The 12,472-nt window shown below is 42.9% G+C and overlaps 1 protein-coding gene across 1 annotated transcript in view; it reads left to right on the top strand.

Annotated features, from left to right (window-relative positions):
• The window catches only part of RUNX2 (RUNX family transcription factor 2), a gene marked incomplete at both ends in the record, with an annotated part of 216,112 nt that extends 203,851 nt beyond the window's left edge, over positions 1-12,261 (top strand). Inside the window, one exon of the mRNA XM_083856789.1 lies at positions 11,582-12,261. Coding sequence (XP_083712915.1) covers positions 11,582-12,261 — 680 coding nt within the window. The remainder of the gene's footprint in view (positions 1-11,581) is intronic.
• Positions 12,262-12,472: the final 211 nt, after the last annotated feature.

Below are 12,472 nucleotides of genomic sequence, written 5' to 3'. Positions count from 1 at the left end.
TGAGGAACTTAGAACCTCCTAGTGCAGTTCTTCTGTTCTTGTCATATGCAGCACCCCTCAAATTCTCTGACTGCTGTTCCACAGCTGCTGATGGTGTGGTTTCATACACCAGTTAATGGTAGCAAAGGCCTGTGTTCATGAAATCTCTGCCCCAAGATGCACTGAAGTAACAGTGAATTTGTAGAAAGGGGTATGAAAAAGTCCAACTGTCTCAGTTGTCCCCCTGTTTCCAGCTCATGATTCAACCTGGGTTGGATGATTTGGATCATAACTCTAAATCTCTTCAGTTCACAATCTAAGGGTATTGAAGTAAAGCCCAGGAAAGACCTGGGACCCAAATGATGGTGACCACTGACTGGAGCTGTGAGTGGGTGTCATGAACTTTTGGGTGGCTCCTAGCTTGTGTAATCCAACTGGATACAAGGGAAGGCTGAGTTCATTGTTGCAAGCACAGGTCTGGATTTCATTTCATGTCTGCTACAGATTTCCTAACTGGGTCACCATGCAAGCCTGGAACACAGACATGATATATTCCTCCTCCACTGAGATGTTACAGAGCTCAGGATTTGATGATTTAAAAACTGGTTGAAGATCTCCCGGAAAAAGGATGCATAAGAAAAAGCATATGCTATGGATCTCTTTATATACGCTACGTTACCAAAAGTGTTGTATTTATGTATTTCAAAACTGGGCACTGGGTTACATTTTCATTGCCCAGTACAAAGGCAAATACATTCCAAACAAAGCAATGTTGTTTCAACAAAGCAAGGGTTGAAATCTCTCCAGGGCTTCATTCTGTCTCATTTAGATCGGGCATAAGATCTTAAAGCAGAGTTTAGTGGTCGGCCGATCATGCTCCTCTGGGAAATGACAGAGTGGTAATTCAAAAGGGGTAGTGAAGTACAGCATTGTCTTGGTCTGCAGGACTGTTCTTCAATAAAACCAGCGTCTCACTCGGCTTACAGGAGAACATTTTGTTCCAAAGGAGCTGTGGCTCTTCAATAAACAAAAGAATTCACCTCCGGCTAGACTTGGGTGTAAAATGAAAATGTTATTGGAGACAAAATGTCTTTGTGAAGACAGCATTTCCATGATGCCTGCCACAATTGCCTGGGCATATCGAGCAGTTGAAGTGAAAGAGGATAAAAGGTACATCTCCAAGGCATTGACTCCATGGGCATTTAAAACTTCTTTCAGGCTTGGGAAGTGGTTTCAGTCTAGGCTGGGAGCTCTGAGGATGGGATAAGCAGCCTGGGTCCTGTCTGGCCATGGGCTGGCACTCACCCTTCTTGTAGTAAGGACTCACATTTGATCACGAGTTGAATCTTTCAGGGCTTTTCTGAAAGCCTTTCCTTGTAGTTAACAAGTTCTCCCACATCTGACACAAGAGATTGGGAAAGCATCCCAGAGTATCTAAACACAAAAAAACTATGAGATATTCCTCCTCCAGTCTGAAACTCCTGGTACACTCAGGAAAGTTCACAAACAGCAAAGGAGTTGTAGGGTCATTCAGGGAAATAATTCATGTCCAGACTGGCATAGCTCAGGTGTTCAGATATGGCTGTCTCCCACCCAGATTAACTCTGCAGAAAAGATATGGTCTCTGTGGTTCCTTGGTGTATGAAGATGATAAAAATCACCTCAGGCTGTGCAGTTTCAGGGGATTTTCGTTACAAGATTATTTTCCTAAAAATGGCACCCTGCCTCTGGGGATGAAACATACTGGGAAATATATGAAAATTTAATCAATTACATGAGTTAGTTCTGACTTTTCTTTCATACTTATAGCAAAATCATTCCTTTGTCATCCTCAGATCACTGAGGGGCTCTTTATTGTACAGTCAAGGAATCTGCTTTTAGCTTGACAAGCAGGTTTTGACCTTCAAACTCTTAAGGCAGAACAACAGTCAAGCTCATCTTGCAGAGACAGTCTTCTGTGGTGTATTTAATCATGGCCTTCTACTCTGCCTTTATTTCACCTAAAAGTTGCTCATTGAGGTGAGCCAACAACCTTGGTTCTGCTCTAATTGGGACGGGACTTTCTGCACTTTTTTTCACCTTCTCTTCCATTTAAGTAGTGAGTTTACACAGCTTGAAAGATGGTACAGGATAAAGGACTCTAGATCCCTGCTCTATGTAGACTATGTAGATTCTAAGGCTTAGCAGAAGCCTTGTGCTGGGGCAATTGGATGGTAAATACCCAGGAAAATACAGAATTCCTGTGTTTCAGGGGAGATCACAGCTGTGGCAAGCTTTGACAGAGACAAACCATCTAAAAGCATGGAAGAGGTTCAAAGTGACCCAGCCTGGATGTAGATTGTTTTATGAATCAGCCCAAGAAAATCCATATGGTGTCTGCAAAAGAGACCTGTCCACTGCTGGCTGGACACTGTCCTTTCTAGACTCTCTGTACAACCTGAAATCTCGTTGACTCATGTGAACCAAGTTTCCAGACTTGACTCACTGGCTACTAAAACCATAAGATTGCATGGTGTGTCTCATACTTTTCCTGGGAAAAAAAAAAGGCAGGAAAATATAACTATCTTTGGTTAATTAACGTATGAATCTGCTTTGAAGCCTTCAGACAATATATGTTAAGAAATTAAACTAATCTCAAACCAGTAAAGAAAAATAAACCTAAAATATCTGGACCATCAAGATTTGTTTCTATAAATGTTCCTGGTTGCCTCATCCTGAGATGCTGGAACGTGTCCAGGGAAGGACAACAGAGCTGGTGAAGGGTCTGGAGCACAAATCTGATGAGGAACAGCTGAGGGAGTTGGGGAGTTCACCCTGGGGAAAAGAAGGCTCAGGGGGAACATTCTCATTCTCTACAACTGTCTGAGATATGTTGTAGCCAAATGAGGGTTTGCCTCCTTTTCCAGGTAACAAGGAATAAGATGAGAGGAAATGGTCTCAAGTTGTGCTACGGGAGGTTCAGATTGGATATTAAGAAAAATTTCTTCACTGAAAGGGTTGTCCAGCATTGGAATGTTGCCCAGGGAAGTGGTGGAATCACCATCCCTGGAAGAATTTATAAAATGTTTAGGTGTGGCACTCGGGGACGTGGTTTAGTGATGGACCAGGCACTCTTAGGTTGATGGTTGGACTTGATGATCTTGGAGGTCTTTTCTAACCTTAATAATTCTATTATCCTTTGGTTTAAAGGTAAATTATACACATCCTGTCTACTCTCTTTTGTATCTCTTAGTACATGCTGAGTGTTATGGGATCATGGACATATTCTAGGGCCATGTGTGGCAGGAAGTAAAATTGAGAAAGGGGCAAAGAGTAGACACACAGGTGGTTTTAGAGAAAATGCTTCTGGTTGATCAATATCTAAAATTCCTGGCATAAATGGAAAAATTTCTTCACATAATGCAGAACAAAACTGTGAAACTCATTGCTGTAGAAGATAATTTCCAAAACCTTGCCAAAGGATGACGGAAAAAAAAAAAAAAAAAAAAAAAAAGGAAAACCAAAAATAATTTAAAAATTATGTGATGTTTACAATGCCAATAAGACCATAATAGGGGCATTTAGAAAGACAATAGTACTTATTAGGGAAAAGAAAACAAGACTCTCAGAAGAATTACACGTGTTGGAAAAGCTGTCGGTTTCAAAACAAGAAAAACTCTTTGGTGTAGCTAATGGCCAGATCCAGAGAGGTAATTACACACAAGCTCTTTCAGCTGCAGTCCATGCAGTTGCAATTCATTTTAAGCCTGATCTTAAATCAAATCTGTTGGCCTCCATCAAATATGATTGTTGATAGTGTAAACATCTCTCCTGGGCCAAAACCCTGATTCATTAATGGAATATCAGGAAAGTTTCCTACAATGGACTAAGGTATAGCTGTTATTGAAGACTTTTTGATACTTCCTTGGAGGCAGCATTTACTAACCATTGACAGAAGCAAAATACAAGGCAGTCTGAACAAAATGGTCACAACAATTATACCACTTTCTTCTTCTTCCTGTTTCTTTTGGCTCTCCGAAAGTAGTTGTCAGTCTTATTTTAGTTTCAGAGGACCTAAAAAGTCTCCCAAGCCACTTTGCCATCCTCACTAAGTTGCTGGGAAGGGAGCATATGTGGGTGGAGGAGATGTTCTTGTGTGGCCACGGGAGGGCTGGGTTGGCAGTCTCCTTACGCACAACAGATTTTTCTGCTGTGCTTTTTTTCTGTGCTGCAAAGCGGAAGGAAAGAATCATTCCCTGGTTTAAAAAGTTGTGCTAATAGAAGTGCAAGGCAAAGGAGCCATCAGAGGGCTGCATTGGCGATGCTAGCTGATGGGAAAGATGAGAGTGGCATTTGCTCCTGGCTCTGTGATGGATTTCTGTCAAGGCATTTCATTTTTCATGAGCTTCAGTCAGGCCCCCAAAAAATTCATCCAGTGTGGGACTCGTCTGTGCTTTGAGCACAGCAGGACAAATGTGTTAGGCAATGAGCTCTGTCATGAGGAATTGCCTGCTGCCCAACAATATTACCTCTCCAATGTGCCTACCTCCTCTTTTCCCATTCCCTCACCACACTGAGTTGTCAGGGCATCCTCAGGGACTCTTCTGTTTTTGGAAATAACAGGAGCTGCAGAGCACTTCAAAAAGTCTGGCTCTGTCCCTTAGGTGTCAAAGAAGGACCTCAGGTTCCTGGAAAATCTGGTCCTAAAAAAGTGCAAAAACACACATTTTGTCAGGAAGTGAATAAAATCTCACTGAAATTAAGCCAGGGACAAAGATGAAAAAGCAGATGGCCCATGACAAACTGTGAGAACGAATTTGTTCGCATGACATGGGAATAAGTATGTACTCATAACAGACTATTACTCAAGAAATTTTGAAAGAGCACAACTCCACAGGAGTCATAATGGGATTAGTCACATAAAGCTCAGTCCAGCTAAGCCTGGTATACTGTACCTGAAAGAAGAGAAACAGACCCCAAGACAGACCACAATTGATAAAAAAAAGAAATAGATTCCAAAGAGATGCACAAGTTTATGAAGTCAGAAAAACTTTTTAGTGAATTAAAATCTGTAGAGTAGGTTGTGGGTTATTATTAGGCTGCTTAAAAAGCAAGAGGCCAGAGGAAGGAGCCTTGCTGAAATGACTCAGCCAGTTTGACAGCACAGATACAGAGCTGGGGTGTTTTTGGTGAAATGTCAAGGACCCTGGAAAAGACTTTGCCATGTGCTCCATTACAGTATTGTTCTCGCAACCTACAATTATTTGCAATTATTTGCAATTATTTGCAAAATCCCTTTAAAAATAAACCACAAACCAGAGGAATAAAGTTGATTTGGAATACTCTGATCTATATTTTTTTAATCAATATTTTGTACAAAACTCCTGACTTGAACAGACGTGTTTAATTAGATAAAAACACTTCTGTCATTAAAGGGAGCAGCATCTTGATATATAAAATATTTTTGGGATTTTTCTACCTACAAAGAGAGGGGTGGGTTCCTAGGACACATATGTGATTTGCTTTATCTAAAAAATAATTAACAATAAGCTTGCATAATGCTTTTTATGATTTTTCTATGCAATTTCTAAGCTGCTCACCCAAAAGCAAGTGAGTGTTTAGAGCTACTTTAGATTGATTAATTAATTAACTAAAGGCTAGACTAAAGCCAAAATAATATCTAGAGCCAAGTTCTGTTTCTGAAATCACATGTATGCAAACATCAATCTTGGAATGCTCACATTGATGCTTCTGTTCAGACCGACTCCACTGTTATGTCTCAGGGCCTCTTCACCCAAGCTGGTGACTTAATCCCTTCTAAACTTGTTTGAAACCCTTCTAAGCTCGACTCAGCCTGGCAGTGGGAAGCAAAGCTGCTCCATCTGAATCAAACCTGAGCAGCACAGGAGGATTGGCTTCAGACTCAGGTCCCAAATATGGATTTTGTCCGTGCAAAAGCAGCACCGGCCTCAGTGACGCACATGCTGCTCTTGGGCTTTCATTTACCACAAGCTGTTGGGACTTGAGTTTCACTTCTCACCAGAAAGCAGAGGCAGGCATATATTTAGACTTTCTTGGGAAGCAGCTGTGAAATGCAAGGGGAGCATGCACGCACTTGGTCCCGCGGGCGCACACACAGATACCGACAGCTTTAGAGCAGCTGCATAAACCTGAGCAGAAAGGACACTGCACAGGGGCCTCCTGCAGGTCACTGTCTCACCAAAGAGGCTTATTTCAGCATGTCAATATCCTTGTCATTGAATCACAGTATCACAGGATCGTGGAACAGTTTGGGATGGAAGGAAATGTTAAAGATTTTCTCATTCCAACCTTTCTGCTCATTGCAGGGACACCTTTCACCAGACCAGGTTGCTCAAAGTCACATCCAATCTGGCTTTGAACACTTCTAGGGAAGGCACATTTTCTCTGAGGAACCTGTTCCAGTGCCTCACTACCTTCTGAGTAAAAACTTTCATCTGATGCTGAGTCTGAATTTCTCTTCTTGTAGTTTAAAATCATTCCCCCTTTTCCTATCACTATATTCCCTTTTTAAAAGTTGTTCTCCCTCACTATTATAAGCCCCCTTAAAATACTGGTCATTTAAATAAAGTACTGGCATTATTGAAATAGATTGCTTGTTCAGTCCTGACTCACTTGAAAAATTGTCACCTTCTCAACCACAAGCTGATTCCTTGACGCACTCTAGGGGCTTCAGGTTCTACTCTCATGCATCTTAAACCTTATTTCTATGGTTTTGTTCTTTCCATGGGAGCATAGAGGCAGCATTACCCATCTGCTAGTGAGATTTCATAGGAAATTGGTGGTGCCAAGAGGATGGAGCCAAGCTCTAGTCTGTGCTGCCCAGCAATAGGACAAGTGGCAACAGGCAGAAACTGATGCCCAGGAAATTCCACCTGACATGAGGAAAAACTTCCTTCCTGGGCAGTGACCAAGCCCTGAACAGACTGTCCAGAGAGGATGGAGAGTCTTCCTCATTGTGGATATTCCAGAAATATCTGGACACAATCCTGTGCCCTGTGTTCTGGGATGGCCCTGCTTGAGGCAGGGGGCTGGACAAGATGATCCACTGTGGTCCCTTCCAGCCTGATCCAATTTCTGGTTCTGTGAAATTACTTGCTACATGTACCTATAAATTGAGGAATCCAGCTCACCCAACTTCAGCCATTTAGAAGACACTCAGCCCATCTAAGGTAGTTGACTTACCGGAAGTTCTGGGAGGAGAGGGACATTTTAGAGCACAATCCTTCACCCCACTTAGAGACTTGATAGCTTGGAATGGCTATATCCCAGAGGTGCTTCTTTCTTGACTGGAGCCAAGACAAGTGCCTCATGCTAGATGCCAGCTAAAGGGCTAATGCCAGAGGAGCTGAATCTGTGGAAAGTCATGTTCCTGCTTTTCCCTCAAGGTTTCTTCTTCACAGACCTTTCCCTTGTTAATTGACAATAAATAGACTAAGAAATCAGAGTTTGCAGCAATTTGGCTGCAAGGCAGATAAAATCAGTAGTCAAACAAAAGCAGCTTAGATAGCCAAGGCTGACTCTAAAGTTAAATACATGATCTTCTCATGCAGCTGAATGCATTTTAAATAACTTTAGTTTGCCATTCTCGCAGGGCAGAACATTAATCTTTTGGCAACATCCATCATCATGAACAGGACAAGTACCAGGAAATCCCCTCCTGGAAGTGGTTCTCTGGTCCCTCTCATTATGGAATTACCTGCCCTGTTTACAGTCGCATGAGTTTTGGACACCCTGTGATCATCTTAGAGGTGGCAGAGCAGAAGTGTTCCCTCCTACTTGCAAATAGGTAAAACAAAGATGTGCAATGGCTTTTCCTTTGGGAGATCCATGGTAGATCAGGAGAGTAGGGAATGTTTTTAAGCTGGGCAATCATTTTTATGCACTGGTACAGTTCTCTTTTGCAATGTAGGAATTTTCAGATCATGGTATCTGCATCCAATTTAGTTATCCAACATTATTCCCAGCAAAGTGATGAGGACAAATCTCTCATTCTAGCAATAAAGAGGTGATGCTCGACTTATTTAATCCACTGAATGCAGAGAAAGACTTGGGAATTAGATAAGATGTGGACAGCTATGCTGTAGACTCTGATGTGTATAGACAGACAAGCCAAAGGTGGCTTGAGGAAATGGCATGAAGCTGTATCAGGGAGGTTTATGTTGGATATTAGGAAGTTTCTCCACCCAGAGGGTGGCTGGGCACTGGAACAGGCTCCCCAGGGAAGTGATCACAGCACCAAGCCAGATAGAGCTCAAGAAAAACTATAACACACTCTCAGAGACGTGGTGTGATTTTTGGGGTGAACCTGTATGGGATCAGGATTTGGACTCAATCAGCCTTGTAGGTCCCTTCTCTGGATATTCTGTGATTCTGTGAGTGGAACCCCATCTCAGTAAAACAATCCTCCTGAAGGAGGAGGCAAAGTTGTCTGTGCACTCAATATAAAAGAAGTGACTCTTGAGGCTGCTCAGAGAGTTACATCTGGTGTGTCTAAGCCTTCATTTAGAGAGCTTTCCCTCTACATACAACATGGAAAATGCAGAGACTTCCAAGGAATTTCTTCACCAAGCACTTTTAGGAGAGTTGTTTCAATGAAGTTGATCCCAACCCAGGTTCTCTGAGCCCTGGATTCACTTACTCAACTGTTGATATAAATTTTCTTCTAAGCTACAAGCTTGCCTTGAACAGTCAGTCTTTACATGTGGGAGTAGACTACAACATCCACCCAGCTTCTGTGGACTGGGTGTACTGGGGGATGTTGAATGACCAGGAACAGGTGGGCTGATACCTTTAGGGAAGGTAATTGTACTTGTCTGAGCACTCTGTGTTCAACATCTTTCTTCTCTGCAAGTATCCATCCAACCCCACTTAGCTCCAGCTCCGTCTGGTCTGGATGTGGATTGAACACCCCCAGCAGTGACAGTGCACCTGGATGCTCCAGTTAAGACTCTCTTTCTGTGAGAGCTGTACAAAAAAAAAAATAGAAATAATCAAGCACTAAAGCTGTGATGAATTGCTATGAGAGAAGAGAAAAAAAAAGAGAAAAAAAAAAAAAAAAAAAAAAAAAAAAAAAAAAAAAAAAAAGAGCATTACAGAGGAAGGAAATAAAGGGAATCATCCTGTTGTATCTGATACACAACAGTACTTGCTTGCTCCATGCTTCATCCTACTTAGACCTCCCAGATAACTGGGCTTTCTAAAATGCACCCCAGCAATTTTGACCTTGGAGGAAAACTTGTTGACACTGCTTTGGGCAGGGTTTGTGACTGGGCAGTCTGCAGAGGTCCCTCCCAGCATCAGTGGTGCTGTGATTCTGCAGTTTTTGGGTGCTGAGCAGCTGGGTCAGACCCATCCCGACCATCAGCCACTCTGGGTTCTATGATCTGAGCATTGCAACAGCTCCCACATGTCCTGGATACACAAGGATCCATGTGCAGGTGTGGAATTTCTTAGATGGAATTATGGGAGCCTGATCAAGCTGAGCAAGTTGTGTTTAATGACTGTGTGGTATAAATAAATCTTAAAGGAGGATTAGGGGAATGACAAAGCTGTGGTTTCTGATAGGGAAACCACACTTTTTGTGGAAAGGTTTTAGCCAAATGGAAGAGCCTTTGGTGTCCAGATTTTTGCCTCTATCTTTGTCTGTATAAGTTGCTACTCTTTGTATATTAACCCCAGTATCTCTGACTATTTAAGAATAGTTTGTGACAGTTATTTGCCACAGTGCTAAACCAGATTACATCAAGGTTTGTCGAGCTTCCTCTGCTCTCTAATGTATGGAAAAACATTACACTTAATTTGGTCTCCTCAGGCAGTGTGGACAGGGATTAGCCACACTATATATGGACCATAAACACTGTTCTGGTTAACACCATGGTGCAGCCAAACCTGAAACTTTCATCTCAGTCCTTGCAAACTTCAGTGGTTTGGATGGAAAAGGAACCTGTAGTTGAACTGTGCTTTATTTTTGTTTTTGTTTTGAAAAACCAAAGGCAAATCAATAGCACTTTGGAAACCCAAAATCCAGCATCCTCAACTCACCTACAGTGCACAGGGGTCGAGTGTCTGTATAGGCAGGGACGTCGTATTGGGAAGAAAGCCAATACACAAAGGAAGGAAACCATTTCAAGGAACCTGCAGTAACTCTCCATAAAAACCTCAGGAACATACAGGCAGGCTCAATTTTGTGTCATAATCCCCTCCAAGTAACATGTGTGTCTGGTTAAGAACAACATAGTAGTCTCATGTGGGACAAAGATGGACTTTTTCTGGCTGCATGTCCAGCTGGTTTGGTATTAGGAATGATGGCAAAAAACCTTTGCTTTTGAGTCAGAATTTCAGTTTGCTATCTGGAACACCAAAGCAGCCAGTAATGAAAATGGATGTCTCACATCAGATTTTTCAGATGCCAGAAATAATAATAGCATAGTGTTAACACCTCAGTACTTGGCTTTCTCTAGGTTGTTTTAACCTAGAAATTTTTTTTAATTTTTGTCTTTGCATCCACAGCAGTGCCTTAAAATTTATACTTAATTGCAATAAAAGTAGTTTTAAAATCCATCTATCTTACACTGACCATTCCTGTGGCATCTCGCCACCTCTTGTATAATGTGTTCCCAATGCTAAAATAAAGATGTACAGTGTGATATGGTGATTCCACCTATGCAAATCTTTGAGGGGGTTGAAAAGGTAAAATTTCCTATTTTATTTCTTGCTTTTTTAGTTGCAACTGGGCACAGTGGGTAGAGCACCTTAGACCATCATGTGGCTCTCCAAGCCTCTTTATATCATTCAGAGGCTACTCTTTCTTCCTGTGCTGTATCTGATGGACTCAGCCCAAGCAACAGCCCAACCTTAGTGGATATCAGATGAGATCCAGTGAACTACTTCCAAGAGGGCACAAATGTCAGGCTGGGATGCTCAGTGTCAACAATTTCTTTGTCTCTTCTTTTTTTTGATGTTCATATCTGAAGTTGCTGAAGGGATCTAGGCAGGGATGTACATCAAACTTTGATTGTGTCAACTCTGCCGTGTTTCCACACATGAAAAAAAATTTAAAGGGTCTAAGCCACCAGGTTGCTCTTATTCTGTCTGGTGTTTAGATGTCTTTTCAAACCAAAATGCTGAAAACTGGGACCCTCTGAAAAGCAACCATTTACTTTAGCTCCAGCAGAAGCTGTCCAGCCCTCCCATCTACACAGGACATCTGAGTCATTTAGAACATTACCATGGTTCCATGGCTGGCCAGGAAAACAAGTAGGTAATTCACCAGCTAATTCATAGCTATGAGATGCCAACCAGAAAAATGTTCAGGCCTGTCCACTGGCTTTATGAAGAATGAGAGTGGAAAGATTATTTTGTTTTATAATATTTAGTTCATGCTTACCTACAATAGGCTCTTGTCTTAGATTGCATCTCTTCTTTTCTAATGGGCCTACAGAGAGTATCATTTCCAGCTGGTGAAATTTCCTCTTTTATTAAAGAAGGCAAAGAAGGCTTGGTCCCATTGAGGGAACAGCAGGCAACAGTCTGTATGTAAGTACATGTGTGAATCAAGGCTCATGGTGTATCTTCCTTGCAGATTCAGATCCTTGCACTCCTGATGCTCCACCTGCTGCCACTTCACCACCAACTTCTGAAGAGCCTGGAGCCTTCACAGCTCCAGCATCACCCTCCTGTTCCTCTGACACTGGCACTGCATCATTTTCACCTCCGTTACCCGCGTGTGTTGCAGCCTTACGACCAAAACCACCTCCTATTTCACCATCAACATCCACTTCTGCTGCCACTGTTCACCCTGGACTGCCTTCTCTTCCTGCCCCACCTGCCTCTACTCCATCCCTGCACCCTGGGATTTATCTGCCAGTTGTCCCACCCAGTGGTGCCACCCACCTCATCAACTGGCTGCCCTTCCTCGCCTCAGCAACGCTCGCCACCATTCAAGGCAAGGAGGAAGACCAGCCACCCATAAGCACAGGCTCTCTGGAAGGCATGAAACCCTGCAACAGCCCAGCCCCACACCCCTCCCAGGAGGAAAATCCCCAGGCAGCACCTATAGGAAACAGTGCTCCAGGGGCTGTGTCCCCACCTCCAGCTGCCCAGGCTGTGCCCGCAGGCTCCGATGCCTCAGCGAACGTGAGCGACATCCTGGCGGAGCTGAGGACCATGAACAGCCACCTCTCCACTATTGCCCGAGCCCTGACCCAGCTGGCATCGTCCCTGGCACCCCAGCAGGATGCTGGTGACACTCCACTTCCTTAGTGCCAGATTTCACAGGGAATTATGTTGGCCAGAGGAAAGGCCAACAAACCTGCCCAAACCTGCCCATACCACTGGAGTGGGTTCACTGTGGTTGCAGACACCGACCATGTCTCCCCAGTGGGTTTTTTCTGTTTGTTTGTTTGTTTGCCCCTTGTAAATGGCTGCATATATTAAAAAATAGTTTTGTGGTCTTGATAATAAAATTGTTTAT

This window comes from Zosterops lateralis (assembly GCF_965231275.1).
Source record: "Zosterops lateralis genome assembly, chromosome: 3".
NCBI lineage: Eukaryota > Metazoa > Chordata > Aves > Passeriformes > Zosteropidae > Zosterops > Zosterops lateralis.
Note: the sequence above shows the minus strand (reverse complement) of the source record. Positions and strands in the feature narration are given on the sequence as shown.